The sequence below is a fragment of the Schistosoma mansoni genome, chromosome 4, assembly GCF_000237925.1.
Source record: "Schistosoma mansoni strain Puerto Rico chromosome 4, complete genome".
In the NCBI taxonomy this organism is placed as follows: Eukaryota; Metazoa; Platyhelminthes; class Trematoda; order Strigeidida; family Schistosomatidae; genus Schistosoma; species Schistosoma mansoni.
The window spans coordinates 4,155,327-4,173,788 of record NC_031498.1 but is presented as its reverse complement, the minus strand read 5'-3'; the positions used below and the strand labels follow the sequence as shown (position 1 = coordinate 4,173,788).

Below are 18,462 nucleotides of genomic sequence, written 5' to 3'. Positions count from 1 at the left end.
TGTCGTCCTAACACATCGATGGGAAGATTCAAACAAACAAATTTAATTACCTCCAGAAACCACATACTGAAGATCCAAACAAACAATACAAAATAAATTTCAACCTCACTCCATTTCATAAGCAAGTGGCTATCAGGACTCAGTGGTCGAGTGGATGACGCGATGGCGTTTGAAGCGAAAGTTACTGGGTTCGAGTCCCAGAGTGAACATCAACTGTGATGCAGGTATATCCAGCTGGAGAGTCCGAAATAGGACTTGACGCGCGTCGTGGATTCCGCTGCTAGCCACTATCCATCTTTAATTCAGTGATGATTTATAACTTTTAGGAAAAGGGTAGGGTATTTCTATGATCACTTGTCCTAATAATAATAATTTGACAGACGAATAAGACTTGAGTAATCGAGCCCCTTTTTCTGTTTTATATAAGTTATTTCAATAGTTGTTCGACATTTTTGAAATTATCCTTCATGGATCTACGCTTAAACAATACTGACAGGATATAAGAAACAAAAATAAACTTTTTTGCCCCTTTTATTATTGATGTAGGAAGTTTACCACTTCAGAGGCTAATTTATATTGTAACATCAAATTCATAATTATTGTGAACAATTTATTTTGCCGTTCAATCATTTTGTCATTGTAATATGTGTTTGACTTTAGTGTATATAAAGTTAGATTTCATAAATCACAAATTAATCTTAAGTAGATCACTATTAAAAGCCTGTAACTCTTGCAGTACGGAACGTCACAGCAGTATGCATCTATAACTTCGCATCCGGAAACTGAGCCCTGAACCCTTGAGCGAACGTTTAATCTCTAGACCACTGAACCGCCATCCAACAGTGTTGATGTCTAGCTTCAATCAATTCACAATATTGTGCAACCTACGATTTCGGCTAAGTAATAATTTTTCGCCATCCATGGTTAAATTTGACAGTTGGAATGACTGAACACTCGATTAAATCAGCAAAGGCCACAAGTTTTAATGTCACTTAACAATAATTTTAGGATGTCATTTTCACGATTTCCAACGTAAGATTTGTTAGTTGCTATGATTAGCATTCATTAATGTCTCATTGAATGTAATGATAATCCACTGATTATTGAGATTATAAATTCAGTTACTGAAATATCTCTGAACATTAAATATAAATCTACATTACAATAAAAAATATAAGTGGATGATATTATCTTTACCAGCCTTTACCTTATATACATGATAATATTTGTGTGGGCATACAAGAAATATTAAACCAATCATGGGAATCAAGATAAGCATGGAGGCTCTTTAATTAAAGCATAAGTTACTTGATTTTGTCATATCTATTTGTATTTACCAATCCAACTATGACCATATAAATCAGTAAACAAGTTGCGGTGAACTTCCTTTCATTGTTTGTCAAAAGACAAATTCGATACGCAACTCTATACTATCCTACTTGGTCGGTAATGTTCCCTTAGTAATTAGAAACGAAATTTCCTAAGTGGTTTATCGTATGCCATTAAGTTTTCTTAATTGGTTTGATTTTGTCATATTCATATAGCAGATAAATAAGGATTCGGGTTAGCAGCCTCAGTTTCTGTATTTAAAACAAGCTTTCAATACACCTGTCCATTCCATGACTTCATAAGACTTAACTGAAAATTTTCCGAGTTCTTCATACCCTTCTTCTCCCTGTCTTCTTCACAATTTATACATTTAAAGTGAATTTTAACACTCATATTTCCCAGTATATAATTTTTCAGAGGTCACCAATTTACTTTGTCTAATCTTTCAAGCCTTGACCTACTTCTTGAAATTGGTAAGTCTGCTAATTGAACTACCGATTTGATCTCCTAAACGATTCTAATAATCTCAGACTAAGCTTAAGTGATAATCTGACCACAAGAGTAAAGGCGTGAAGCAAAATACCAAAGACCGGTGGTAATAATTTATTTGACTTCTAACTTCAATCAATATGATTTGTGAATTCACCACATTTCAGATGATTTATTTACAGTTAGATTAACGATCAGATTTGTATAAATTGAACTGACTTATATTTAACGATAATAATAACTTGATGTGTTAACACATATTTACCATATAATATAATTAAGAATCTATAATCCGTCTTAAGATGTGAATATTTGTATCACACTATTGGTTAGAATCAATTCCATATGTCGATCTTACTCCAGTCGATTCAGCAATTACTGGTCGTATCTGAGATAACAAACTGATTTGATTTGGACAACTATTAAAAACCTGGAAGCACTGGTGCAGTGAACAAAGACTTAAGTGAGGGAGACCAATATATTGTTTGATACAAAATTACAGAGTGTCATCATGGAATATAAAAACCGTATATTCAATACTTAATTTGTGCATCTTCCACCAATTGCCTCTTATGAACTTCCTTGTCCCTTCATTCCTTTTGTTATTACAATCACTCTCTATTTACATCCCTGTTCACTTTAATTCGATCTTGTTAACTTTCTGCTGCCAGGCATTCCACTTCCGACTTATGTTACTACTTATGTCTGTCAATATACGTAACGTACATCAGTGTGAAACTCCTCAGAAATGTGCAATCACAAATCAAACAGTTATTGAATCCAGAACGTTCAGTCTCTTGAGTGAACACTTAATCTTTAGACCAGTGGGCCGCGGTCCAGTGGTATGTAGTTCTAAATTTATTCAGTCTGAGATGTTGCATGACCATCTTACATCATTTTATGTTGGTACATTCTTTATTACTGACAGGTGACCTGAATAAAATTTAATTAACTTCATAAACCTCATACTGATAATCTCTTGTTTACAAATATACCTGCATATCAACAAATGAAGCATTACCAGACATGTACATTTTTCTATTTGAATGAAAGCTATGGTTTACATGAATCGAAATCGTTATAAAATTGAACTTTACTAGCAGTTAAGCCTTATAATTTTGATTGTTTAACAACTAAACTGGGCCACCTAGTGAATAAATGGTATTACAAAACAAGATAATTTCAAATAATTTCATTCAGTCAATCTTAAGTTTATCTATCTATTAATTGAGAGATTTTTGGAAGCATGGTTGTTCTTGTTGTCATCACAGTACAATGAAGTATAATAATCCCTAACATATATATTAATTGATAGTAAAGGTGCATGCCAAATCATTTTATTGACGAAACAATTTTTTTATTATTTTCAATATTACTTAAATAGTAAACTACTGAAATTCAACGATATATAAAAACGTGTTTATCATAATTAATAATGGGAAAAAATGACCTACTTCTGTCTATTACATGACCATTTATTGATCAAGTGTGACGATACCCTTGATTGGTTTAATAACGTCGTATATGTATATGAATATAACGGTATATTGGCATAAAGCATGACGAGGACCTCATTGAAAACGATATTGTAAAAATTGCGAATTGTATGATTCTAATTACTTTGCACATATTAATATCAATAACTTAGATTATCGGTGTTATAACGATTGCTTGCGCGTGAGTGCCCTTTTAATATATGAACGCCCAAATAGAGAGGAGTGAATTTATTGACCAGACAATAATTATATAAAATCGTATGAGCTGTCTTGATTACTTGTCAGTCCTCCTATCTGCCTAGCCCAGACAGTTAAGTCCACAACACCAATAACAGCCTCGGCAATATGAATCATTATTCACATGCAAACTGGGTTTATATACAAACCAAACAGACCACATCGTACCATAAAATAGAAAATAACATTTGTACAATAATTGGCCGAATGTGGCTGTGAATAGGGGAACAGTAATCGATAGACTGATGATAACTCAAGAATCGTATAATAATAGGTCAAAGGTCAAAATAAAGCTAACGATACAACAATTATACAATAGGAAATGTACATATTACATTGGTCCATAAATGGTCCTCAGAGTTACCATTCATAATTCACCAGGGGATATAACAATCGGAACAAATGTATACGAATCAATCACCTAATCAATGCAGACTGTACATAAACTCTTCTATCATATCTATTATCATCAGTTCATAACCTAGTGGAGACTATGATGGTGTTTTTTTAATATGATGAACCGGCGGTTCGAATTTCACTGTATACATTAACATTGAAATGCGAGTATACCTCTTTAATGAGCTTCAAACAAGATGAAACGTATGTTATAAACTTCATTTCCAGCTTGTATACAGAAATATGTTTTCAGAGTATTGTGTATGAAATATTGAAGTATTAAGAAAGTAACAGAACAAAATAACAAGTTTACAAATTTTGAACAAAAAATAATATAATACTGTGGTGTAGGTTACATATATCCACATAAGTAGTAATATAGCGATGGTCAGTCAGTGAATGCATTTCAGTAGAAGATCAATAACGAAAGAATGGGAACGAAACGCAATCGGTATGAAAACTCATGAACAATAATAATCGGAGACGATGGACTAATATTTGCCGAAGGAAAGGTCAAGATTGAGACAATTGATTGATAGTTTGCAAATTAAGTATTTACTATATGGTTTAAAACAATTAGTCCCTTTGATAAGTTTCGATAATGCAATGAGAAGACGACGTTTATCAGAATTATGTGATATATTTGCGCAATACATTTCGAACAATCTGATAACACATATACTTGTTAAGACATTTTTATATGAAAATTAAAAGGTCAACTAGACAGGTTAAGGTAAGAAAGTAAATAAAGTACACAAAAACAATGTGATGACTACTCTGGATAATAAATCAGCATTACCAGGGTAGGTTAAAGGTAAGAACAAATTGTTTTTGAACACAAAAAAGGGGGTTTCAATTTCCGTATAGCCAAGGCTTCAATAAACTTTAGTATACGTCCTTGAAGGCTATTGTACAACACTACAAACGTTGATTTGATGTCAACCTTATGACCAGTTTCAACCAGATGTTTCACAATGGAGGAAATTGTTTGTCTATCCCATGATCTTATTTGACTATATGGTTCTTTTATTTTACTGAAATATTCTATAGTTTTGTGCCTAAATACAGTCAGTTATCCTCATTCGTTTTCTTGAATACTACAATACTACTATTATATTCTTTCAATTCAGTAATACTATGAAAATAATGAATGTGATATGAATTCCTTACTTCTAAATTGTCCAAAAAATGAATTTAACATAATTATGATGAGGTAACTCAGTTTCTTTTCAAGAAATTTTGTTCTTTTTGTTTTGTCAATATCTAAAATTTAAAAAAAAAATTTGTCAATAAAATGAGACAATTAAATCATTGATTTTAAGATTAAAAAGAAAAAAAAGAAGAAAAAAGTTGTTATTATATATTTCCTTTTTTTGCCTCTAGTTATTTAGGTATCATAGAAATTGTTTTTTTTTGGTAAACAAAAAGAAAAAAAATTTTTTGTTTTTTTGAAAATGAATTTAAAATGTTTACGTAAATAATTTTCAAATTGATTAAAAAAAAATAATTAGAAGGGGGTTTTTGTGGAGATTTAGTATTTGCATAGTTGAAAGCATGAGTCGATTGAAGCTAGACCATCAAAGAAAACTTGGAAGGTCCTGAGCTCGAATCTCACGAGCTGAGGTTGTGGATGCACACTGTTGAGGAGTCACATAGTAGAACGAAACGGCCGTCCAGTGCTTCTAGGTTTTGTCTTGGTGATCTAGCTTCAATTGACTCATGCTTTCAACCATAAAAAATAATTATTGTATATTTTTTTTTAGAAAAAAATTTAGTGTAATGGACATTGTTCAAATATAAATTGATCAATTATTTTTTAGTACGGGAGTATTGTAGAGATGGTTAACTTTCACATGTTTCATCATAAATTAGTCCTGGATACACAACTATCTATAACTAGGAAGGATTGAATAGCTGTATCTTCTGAGTATAATACACTTCAGAAAAGCTTATCTATGCAACGATTACAAATTAAACCTAGTACCTTTGATCTCCTGTGCGAGTACTTAACTTCTAGACCTCTGAGACTACAGTCATTGGTATGTACGTCTAACTCCAGTGAGTTCATGATGTTGTGCGAGTACCTTCCTTTACTTAAGGTGGATAGTTATCTCACACTAGACATGGTGGAACCCAACTAGTTTTGTTTTTTGTTAAGTTCAGATGGTCGAAAGTTATGATTTATAATGAACTGATATTAGCTCTAAAAATATTACCAAATAAGTAGTAATGATCTAAAGTCTAGAGAAATATTTATTCCCTGAAAACACTGAGTAACCTTAGACGTTCATTACTAATTAACTAATGTATAAAGTATTATGTGTTGAACTATCATTCGGTGTAATTTGAAGTACTTCTCAGAACTAGAAGGTAATTAGTTTCAAAACAATTTTAGTTTTGTAAATGAATAAACGTAATTATCATGACTAATTGCGAATTACTGTTATCTATGTAATGAACAATTAAAAATGTCGGAACGGTGTGATTTTTGACGTTATAATTTCGGAGTCTTGGATAAAATAAAGTTTTCATTTATAACCAATGTTCAGTAGAGAAAAGGCATTGAAGTTTTCAACTCGATGTTTATTTCTACATCAAATCAATGAAATAATCTGAATTCAAGATAGGAATATTAGAACCTTGATAGAATGTTTCTCAAAACAAAAGCTCCAAAATGCTCTGGCACAGCTGAGAGGGGGGGTAAGCCAGATCTCCCTCTTGAAACGCTCTCACATGGCCACGTGCATACAACCACTAACAGAGAAGTCTCACTCATTGCCTTCTTACGGCGGTGTAGTTTACTAAATTGAGGGGACAAAAATTGAATGTCTGGCTCTTTAACCGAGTTGGTGGATCGGAGGATCCACCTAGGGGAGTTGGAAAACCCTGATTCCAAACCAATGGTGTACATAGGCTCTAGGATCCTAAGGAAACAAATGGCGTACGAAAATATTGTTGGTGAGTGGCTACCATGTGACGGTATCTCCTGACGTTGCTCCACTACCTTATGGATTCGAACTCTAAGTCAAAGGCTCGGGATGTGACCCCCTTAAACCAACACTTGCATATATTTGAGCGTCCAGTCAGTATTACAGCCCCCAAATGGTATAATTTGTGTGGAACATATATTTGGTGCTTCTTTGTGATAATGCTTGTGTTCAAATAAATTCTTAAAACAAAAAGCCATCGTTTTTCATTATCAAAGCAATATCGGCTTAGAATCGTTGAAAGCCAGTATGTGTTAAATATTTGTTTCTACATAAATTTACGGCTCCTAGCTAGTGTAAACCAACAATATGAATGTACAATTGAACATATATAGTTTAGGTCTTATTTACAAGTTAGTTATTACTTATCTACATACTGTGCCATGTTCATATACAGCCTGTTATCCTCAATGTCTATTACAATACTTCCTATAGATGGAACTACATTAATTTATGCAATCAAAACTAACTTAATAATTGAACAATTTACACAAACCGGTTTTTCTATTAAAATCAATCCGTAAATAACAATACATTATTATATCCTGTATATATAATAAATAACGGAGATGTAATTCTTATTATACCAGTGTTATTATCCTAATTCTATACCTATACTATATGTAGTTCCTAAACAATTTATATTCTAATAGTAACTATGTCATAATAACAATTTGTTTTTTGATTTTTGTTCTCGGTTTCCTTCATGTATCTCATTCAGTGTATATTGTATAGCCTCATTAGTAATGGTGTACTTTTTTTCTATTCTATAATTAGGTATCTATTTTTCAATTGTTAGATCAGATATAAGTATCATTATTATTATTATTATTATAGATGAATTAGCGTCTGAACAATTACAGTACAGTAAATTACAGTCTCATTATGACTATGACGTACTCAGTACAAATTATGTAATTACTTGTTGTAATAATAATGAAAAGATATAAGTTATGTCAATATACAACTTTGATTTATTTATTATTATATGGCGATGAAACTCATTAGATTACGTAAGTGAAGATTAATGCGAATTGACATTAATGGAATTCAAATATACATATTTGATAAAGATGGAGAGGGTATACCTATTTCATTTCTATATAGTTTAAAAGACAATAAAATGTGACATTACATCTTAGTGATCGAGTTATATAGATATTTCAATTATGAAGTAAATAAATCATGGCTTAAAGATTTTGTTGGAATGGTTGATATTATGGATGATGTTTCTAAGTTTAATAATGATCAGAATATCTGGAAAGATATAAGATTTACTCAAATGATGGAATTTTATTATTCATCTAAAAATTAAAGTTCAAGGATGATTGTATGTGAGCATCTAACAATATCATAATCGCGTCTTTTATCTAGAAGCTATATATTTTACATATATTAGTGTTTATGTATTTTGATCTTAGTGTCACTAATTGGATTGGTTTGTATAACAAAAAAAAATAATTATAAGCAGAGTTGGGTGATGGTTAGTAGTGAAACCCAGGATGTACGCTTTGTCTTCAATGCTAATAGTAAGATAGATGTACATGCATCCCAGTGTTGATGCCCACTACATGACGTGAACCCAATACCATTCAATTTAAATGCCATCACGTTATTCACTGAGTTACTGAGTTTAGACAGCTAGTTGTAAGCATTATAAACAGATTTGGATAGTGTTTAAAAGTCAACATGTGCGACTTTATTCCTTAATATCGAGGCGATCCATATAGGATCTACGTATGTCAAAAGAGACAGATCATTTGCAGTAATAACTTTGAATTAAGCTATACAATATTGAATAAAGCTCATACAAGGATATGTTATATAAATTGGGAATAAATGCTATACATTGTTAACAATCAATCAATTTACAATGAATAAAAGATAAACTAACGTCACTAAATTGTATAATATTTACTTGTTTACATTCTACTAATTTATGCAAATCATTATCAGGATCGTCAGATGAAGATTTTGATCATAATTTTTAATATCCAACATGTAAACAAACAATTTAATTTGGTTTAATAGATTTTACTACAGTCTTATCCTCTAGATTAGATTAAAAGTTAATTATCTAACAACAAAAGGTATATATATATATATATATATATATGAACATGAATCTTTCGAGATTAGACTGTGGTACACATGTGTTATGAACAAGATAATATATCTGGTTTGTCACAACTCAGTGAAATAGAAACAAACCTATGTGGAGTTCGCTTTAACTATATTGTGACATTATACGAAATAGGTCCACTTCTTAAGATCTCGATTATATATTCCAGGATAACAGAAAATCCAAATGTACAATATATTAACTGTCTGTAAAACATTCGCGCGCGAGATTGATAGGTTCTGAGTTTGATCTTGAGAGATGGGATTGTCGATGCGCACTGCTAAAGAGTCCCACTATAAAACGAAACGGCGGCCCGGTGATTACAGGTTTTCTATGGTGGTTTAACTTTAATTGACTCATGATTTCAGCTATAAAATTACTAAAATCTCCACAAAATACCCCTTCTGATATATTTCAATCATCATTTCAGGGTGTATAAATATATATATTCTATACAGTTACAAACCCGTTAATTATAAATTGCAGTATCGTAGAAAAACAACACAAAACTCTGAAAAATAAAAAACATCCAGAGCATCTTCAACCTTTTCTTACATGACAAGTAACATGTACTGTATGCCATTGTAGCTGTTTTTATCTTTCTAGTATTTTACCAATTTTTAAATATATTGTTTCTTTCAAGATAAAATAAAATGAATTTCAATAACGCCATACATTGACAACAAAACTTTGTTTTGATTAAGACCATGAATCAATATACGTTAGACCATCATTGAAACCCTGGAAGCATTGGATGACCGTTTCGTCCTATTACAAAACTCCTTATCAGTGGGAATCTACGATTTCGCACACAGGATTCGGACACAAGACCTTCAGTCTCACACGCGAACACTTAACCTCTAGACCACAGTGCCGGCATCAAACGGTGTTTCAATAAATGTTCAACTCCAACAAATCCACGTTAGATATTAACACTGAAGGTCTTGGGTGTTATAACGTGTGAGTGCGTGCGTACCCTATTTGATGTATGAACGTGCTGATCCCTGCCAATCAGAGAGGAGCGAATGATCGATCAGAGCAATGATACACAAAAAAATGTGTGAGCAGTCGTGAGTACTTATCGGTCGTGCTTCCTGCCTCGCCCAACCAGTTAAGTCCAGAACACCAATAACAGCCTCTATAATATCAATCATTATTCTCAAACATATTGGGTTTATATACCAAGCAAACTGACCACATCGTACCATAAAATAGAAAAGAACATTTATACAACATTTGACCAAATGTGGTTGTGAATAGGGGGAACAGTAATTAATGAACTGAGGATAACTCAAGAATGGTAAATCGTATAATAATAGTTCATAGGTCAAAATAAAGCTTATAATAAGAGGAACACGAATATGAATAATTTGGTTACTTAACAATTATAGAATAGGAAATATACATATCATATTGGTCCATAAATGGTCCTTAGAGTTACCATTCATAAATCTCCACGGGATATAACGTTGGTTTTGAATCTCCGGAGCGGGATCATGAATACGCACTGATGAGGGCCTCCATAATAGAACGAAACAACCATCTAGTGCTTACAGGTTTTCAAAAGTGGTCTAACATTAATCGACTTATGATCTCGATCAAAAAAACACAAACAATCTCTACAAGGAAATGTTTACTTCAATACTGTTTTTCTCTTGTTCTATATGAACTAAACAATATCTTTTTAAAATAATAAAATAATATTCAAATTGATTAGTTTTTAACCATAAAAAGTTCATTTTAGACATTTTGACAATAATATAATAATTGAACAATGAATATTTATATATATATATATAAATCTTCAATAGTAGTATTATACACTTTTGTTCATATTAAGGATTTTCTATTATGATCAAATTATATTATTAACCATAAAACTAAGGAAAAAAAACGGAAAAATAAAGTAAACTGATTTATTGAAATAATTTTCAAAAAAAAAAATAATAATTAAGATAATTTTGGAAAATTTATTTTTCGATTTTCCTTCATTTTTTGTTTGTTTTTGAAAAGTTCAAAATATTAAATTTTACAATTTGAATTTAATAAATTATGATTAAGTTGTCATAAAAATAGGAATGTTTAGTTAAATTTCAATGATAAAAATAAGAATAACCATTTTTTTGGTTTGTTTTTGTTTTCAAATATCTTCTCAAGGAATTAATTTCAATAGTTGAGATCATGAGTTAATTGGAGTTAGAATATGGTGAAAAAACTTGGAAGCACTGAACTGCCGTTTTTTCCTATTGTGGGACTCCTCAGCAGTGCCCATTCATGATCCTGCCTCGTGACATTAGAAGCAGTTACCAGTGGAGTTCTATCGGGTCTGTTGTGAGATAGTAAATCACTGAAGACAATAGTGGATGTGTCGCTCAATTACGTGAATAAGTTGAAGTTAGACATTAACACCGTTTGATGCCACCCAGCTCAAAGGTCTAGAGGTTAAGCGTTCGCGCGCGAGGCCGATAGGTCCTGGGTTTGAATCTCACGAGGCGATATTGTGGACGTGCCCCGCTGAGGAGTCCCATAATAGGAGGAAACTGCCGTCCAGTGCTTCTAGGTTTTTTATGGTGGTCTAGTTTCAACTGACTCATAATCTCAACTACTGAACTCACTATAATATCTACAAAACCCTTCTGATATTATTCAAATATTTGTTAATTTTATAGTTGAATTCATGAGTCCATTGAAGCTAGACTATCATGAATAAACCTGGAAGCACTAGATGGCCGTTTTGTCTTAGTATAGCACTCCGTTAGATGCCAGCTCAGTAGTCTTGATCTTAAGCGTTCATGCACGAGACTGATAGGCCTTCGGGTTGACTCTCACGGGGCAGGAGTGTGGATGCTCACTGTTGAGGGTCCCATACTAGAATGAAACGGCCATCCAACGCTTCCAGGTTTTCAATGGTGATCTAGCTTTATTCGACTCATGAATTCGACTATTCAAAAGTACTAGAATATCCACAAAACCCCTTCTTATAATTAATATTTATTATTTAGTTAAGTTTTACTACTGTTCAATTTGTATAGTGACTCTTTTCAAGACAGATTTCTTGGAGTTCTTAATGGTAAGCCTTGACCAACGGGGTACAATTAGTGTCGGCTGGAGACGCTTATCCACTTCAGATAACGCATGAAGTGTTGCCCAATATTATGGACCAACTGAATTTAGACATTAACACCTTCGAGTGCCGGTTCAGTGGTCTAGAGGTTAGCCGTTTGTGTGCGAGACAGAAGGTCTTGGGTTTGAGTCCTGTGTGAGGGATCGTGAATGAGAACTGCTGAGAGGTCCCACACTAGGGCGAAACTGCTATCCAATGCTTCCAGGTTTTCAATGGTGGATCAGCCTAGATCGATTCGTGAATTCAAGTAATAAATTTAAAATGCCTGGTTAATATTTTAGGGAACATTAAAACCAATAGTCACTTAATAACTATTTATAAAGATCAGAGAAATATATTATTCAGCATCAAAACTAATATTGAACTTTAGTTTGACGATAATATAAGAAATCTCTAGTTTAGTTTTTATTCATCTGCTGAAAACAATATTATTATAAAATGTTACCGTGATCGTTAGATTTGAAGTTGAACATTATAGACTGAAATTACTTAGGCGATCATTGAGAATAAGTAAGGTTTGATTAGCTGTTTTATCTAATTATGACACTCCTCAACCTTACTCAATTATAGTTTCATTGGAAATTGACAAACGATTTAGACTACTTAGTTGGCAAGAGATGATTTACATGTTTAACTTGAGTAAATAGGTTGATATTGTAGGACCATTAAACAATCCCGTTGGTAATATTTATCTCACATTCAATATGTTTAGATGATAACTTTATTATAATGGGAAACGATTAAATATTAAAAGCTTCTACAATATTTAATTCATAATATAATAAAGTCTTATTTAATTCATGTTTATCAAAAATTTTACTTCCAATGATTTTAGGTGAGGCATTATGTGATTTCTGGGTATGTTCCGATGTACTTTGTTGTACAGCATCAATACTTCATTTAGTCGGTATAGCATTAGATCGTTATTGGGCTGTAACAAATGCAGAATATATTCGTCGAAGAACAGGTCGTCGAATAGGAATTATGATTGGAATATTTTGGTTTTTATCTGTATTAATTTCAATTCCAGCAAGATTTCATACTACAAGATCATATAATTATGGTAGTTATACATCTGATTTAAATTTAAATGAACCACCAAGTTGTCGAATTAATCAAGAACATGGTTATACAGTATTTTCAAATATTGGTGCATTCTATATGCCAATGATATTTATTATAGGCATATATGCAAGAATTTATCAAGTGGCTAGAGCACGTATTAGACGTTCAGCATTTAAACAATCAGGAACAAGTAATTTATGTATGAGTCAATGGAAGCAACCACAATCTAAACAACAACAACAACAACACCGTCAATATTCATTCAGACATCATTTAAACACATGTTGGTGTTATTGTTGTCGAGATAGCAAAAATAGAAACTCTGTTAAATTAGTTCCTGCTAGAAATAATCCTTATTTAAATAGTAATAATAATAATAGTAATAATAATACTAATCAAGAGAATCCATCATCATCCCAAGTAGCCGATACAGATTGTACAATGATTGGAAGAAAAACAATTACTCTTACAGAGATACCAACCATAGTAATGATGAATAATAAACATAATATTAATCATAACAACAATTGTATAAATCAATTTAATAATATTAAAGTATCTACTATACCATATGTAGATGACATGGAAACTAAATCCAATTATTACCAGTCTAATGATAATATGAATAAGAATCCTAATTATACAAAACCTATTCTATTACATTATTGTCATAAACAACATTCTATTAATACTGATTATACATTGAATGTATATAAACAAGTTCAAAGATTTAATTCTTTCAATGACCTTAACTATATAATTAACTTTGATCCATTTAAACAAACATTATTATCTAAATATAGATATTCAGCTCCATCAATTCTTATACATTTAAATAATTCTAGTACATTTTTCACTGAAATAACTAATTCCAATTCTCAATCTATTGAATCATCTATAGAACATACAAATTCAATTATATGGTCATCATCATCATCATCATCAACATCTTCTTCTTCACCATTACCATCAACACCATCTTCTTCATTTTCAGAATTTTCATCTTATCGACAACAAAATCATCATCATCATCATCATAGACATCAACATAATCATAATCTACATCATCGTATTCATCATCATCATCATTCTCATAAACGACTTCATAAATCTAATAAAAATCATAAACGGAATGGTTTAAAACAATCAAGTAAAGTTCAAAATCACTACTTAAATAGACTGAAATGTTTTTATCCATGTTGTTCTTGTACATCAACTTCTTCAAATCATCATCCTAAATCGTATCCAGTCAATCAATTGAATTTAATACAAGATAAAAATTCAATCATAAATCATCGGAAACATTTATCATATTGTTGTATAGATAAACATAAAAATTACACATCAGATTACGTAACTTCGAGTAATAATAATGAACTGTATTTACAGTCAATAGATCCAACTTCTAAGCTATCACATTCATATTATAAACAGAATACTATTAGCCCGACTATCACTACTACTACCATAATTAACTATACTAATAATAGTAGTAAGAATAATATGAGAACTGGTAATGATATCTCAATGAAACCATCAAAGAATCAATTGAATTTACGCAAGAAATTATGTCATATGTTTAATTTACATGGTAACAATAATAATAATAATGTTTATAATAATAATAAACATATAGTAACTCAATCTACATCCAACTTACCATCTAATATTAACCCAGATACAATGACATTAACTACAACTAATCAAAATAATAATAATATAAAAATGCAATTACTTACCCCAACAACATTAACTACATCATTAACATTAAAAGATGATGATATAACTATAACATCCAATTTAATTCCAATACAACAAACACAAGTAAATCGTGAACGTTTAGAAGCTAAACGTGAACGTAAAGCAATATTAACATTAGCTATTATAACTGGGTGTTTTTTATTATGTTGGTTACCATTTTTTATTGTTGCATTAATATCACCATTTATAAATAATTTAAATATAACAAAATTTGGTCAAAGTATGATATTATGGTTAGGTTATTCTAATTCATTATTAAATCCAATTATATATACAATATTTTCACCAGATTTTCGTAATGCATTTAGAAAAATTTTATTTGGACGTTATAATTTACGTTCATTATCACGATAATTAATTATGTTACCATGGATATTAATAAAATGTTTCATTAATGTTAATGAAATGAAAAAAAAAGAAAAAAGAGAAAGAAAAGAAAAGAAAAAGAGAAGAATAAATAAAGGAAAGTACTCTCTTTTGATTGTAAATTTACCCCCCCCCACAACCCTACAATAAAAATTTATAAAAAAAATCAATAAATAAATAAACAAACAAACATACCACAATCAGTTCATTATGTTTATAAATGATCATTTGCATTAATCTGCTTTGTTTTATTTTATAATATCTACATAGATACTATGAATTTTAATGAATTGAAGAAGGTTATCAATTGAGGGGTTACTATTATTTTTGTTTTTTAACAATTATAACGAAAACATTCCATATATCATAAATATGTATAGAGATGATCCCGATAATAATTAATAATATAAGAGTTCATAACTGACTATTAAAAATATACCTTCAATTACTAGTTGAGTTTTAATTTATATATAAACTTTTGAAGAAAAAAAAGTAAAGTGTAAATGTGTTTGTTTTACCCCCCCCCCGTTTTGCACCATTTTACACATATATATGTATATGCAACATGTATTCCTGTTTTTTAAAGCTTTTCCACGCCTTATTTCAATGTATGCCTATATTTATAAGGATTGCTCTCTTTCACTCCCTCTCTCTCTATATATACACATATAGTAATGTAATTTATCACAGTATATCATTGTAAAATGCAAAATATCTGATAAGTTCTTTATTAACTTGTTAATTGTTGTGAATTGTTTGTTTTCTTTTTTTATTGATAAAATAAACATAAGGAGTTATGGTTAATCTAATCAGTTTGTTCTATGATTGTGACCAAGAGTATATGTAGGAACAATCGAATGTTTCTTTTTTAACACAAAATCTTAGTAAAATCTGAGAACCATGTAGTAAATACTTCAGTTACAAAATGTCAATCAATTGTCTCAAACTTAACTGTTCGTTTTGCAAACGTCAATCAATAGTCTCAGACTTCATTGTTCTTGTATTTCCATAATAATTGATTTCTGTTTCTGTTCTTTCCTCCTCGATCTTCTTAACCTTGTGATATTAGACATTCTATTCCTGACTAGCGTTATATACTACTTATGTAAATATATGTAATACACAACACAATGTATAGTATTGTAGTGAACGAGAACACGAGTGGGGATAATCGAATGTATTTAAGCACAAATTACAGACCATCTCAATAAATTCTGATAACTATACAGTAAACAGTTATTTTACAAACCATTAATCAATTGTCTCAATCTTGACTGTTCCTTCTGTAAATATCAGTCCATCTTCTCTGATTTTATTGTCCATGCATTTTCATACCGGTTGCGCTTCATTTCTGTTCTTTACTTATCGATCTTCTACCAAAATACATTCTATGCCTGACCAGTACCATATACTACTTATGTGGATATAAGTAGCCCACCCCACACTATAACTATGTTATTTTCATTCATCAAGTGTCTCTCCAGAAAATTCAACTGATATAAATGTTAGTATTTAAGCTGTAAGCAATTTGTGTTATAGCTATTTCCTGACAAAATCATTAAAATTTTGTATGAAATTAGGAATATGAGTAATATTACTTTCGAAATACCCCGTTTTTGTCGCTATCTTTATTACTATATTTCTGTAAACGTTTATGTAGGTTTCAATTCAATTTGAAATTATCCGTCCTATCGCGATGTTTGACTCAAATTTCAGCCGTCTTCGTTGATATATGCACATCTTAAACGAATTGCCTGGAAACGTACAGCCACTATGGCCTCATGTGACATATAATAATAATAATAATAATAATAACCCGAATAATCTAAAAATAAATCAAAACTAATACACCTTCCACAAGTAAGTGACTATCTGGAACCGGTCATTAAATAAATAATTCATGTTCCTTTTTAGTTGACGGTGAAGATCTCGAATCCCCGTTTTAACATCAAGCTGATGAATTTTAAACAGCAGTATACAAGCCTTCTGAATCCGATCGCAAACTACATTCCGTCTATACTGTATCAGAAGACGTTTTGTGGATATTGAGTATTTTCATAGTTTAAAGCGTGAGTAAATTGAAGCTAGACCACCGTAGAAAACCTGCAAGCACTGGATGGCCGTTTCGTGCTGATGAGTCCCACAATAGGACGAAACGGCCGTCTATCTGGTTTATCTGGTTCTCTGTGGTTTGGTCCGGTGAGATCCATGTAGCTTTGTGTATGCGCTTGTGTGGGAATATTGTGCCGCCTATAACCAATTTGTTGAATGCACATAGGTTTGCAAGTCTCTCCCCATTTTCATTTCTCTCTCCTAATCCATGTCGTCCAATTACATCTTCATATCCTGTGTTGTCCACTCCAACTTTAGCATTTAGATCTCCCATCAGGATGGTGAGGTCCTTTCGTGAGCACTTCTCTATAATTGATTGAAGCCTTTCATAGAACTGATGTTTATCATCGTCGTTGCTATCATTGGTGGGTGCATAACATTGGATAACGTTCGTTGTGATCCCTTGTTTCTTTGTCCTGAATGATGCTCTGATTATCCTGGGTCCATGAGATTCCCATCCCACAAGTGCATTTCGTGCTTCTCTGGACAGCATTAGAGCAACTCCCTGAGTGTGTGGAGCGTTTTCCCATTCGTGACCGGAGTACAGCAGCATCTCTCCTGTACCTAGCCTTTGTTGTCCAATGGGTTTCGCTGATTCCGAGTACTGCCAAGTTGTATCTCCTCATTTCCATTGCTATTTGGCTGGTCTTTCCTGTCTCCCACATTGTCCGGACGTTCCATGTACCTATAAAGAGTTGCTCTGGTTGTTAGAAGGTGCATCGGTCTCGTGACTTCCGAAGAATTTCGGCTTTCATCATGAGATGTCATAATTATTCCTTCGACTCTCAGGGTAGAGTTTAAATGGTTTGAATTATTTTTTCTGGTTAGCGTTTTTTAGCGAGTTAGCTTTCCTACGGGATGGGGTCGCTAACCCCATGCCCAACCCTCCTCCTTTACCCGGGCTTGGGATCGGCAGTAACTCTAGAAGAGCTACAGGCGGAGTTAATAATGTTATCATTGATGATTAAACAGCTCCCC

At 31.8% G+C, this 18,462-nt stretch overlaps 1 protein-coding gene across 1 annotated transcript in view; it reads left to right on the top strand.

Moving 5' to 3' along the window:
- Smp_149770 (putative g-protein coupled receptor fragment) overlaps nt 1–15,360 on the top strand; it is a gene marked incomplete at both ends in the record, with an annotated part of 36,374 nt that extends 21,014 nt beyond the window's left edge. The window contains 2 exons of the mRNA XM_018796584.1: nt 13,021–13,528; nt 15,020–15,360. Coding sequence (XP_018651712.1) covers nt 13,021–13,528; nt 15,020–15,360 — 849 coding nt within the window. The remainder of the gene's footprint in view (nt 1–13,020; nt 13,529–15,019) is intronic.
- Between the last annotated feature and the right edge of the window lie 3,102 nt (nt 15,361–18,462).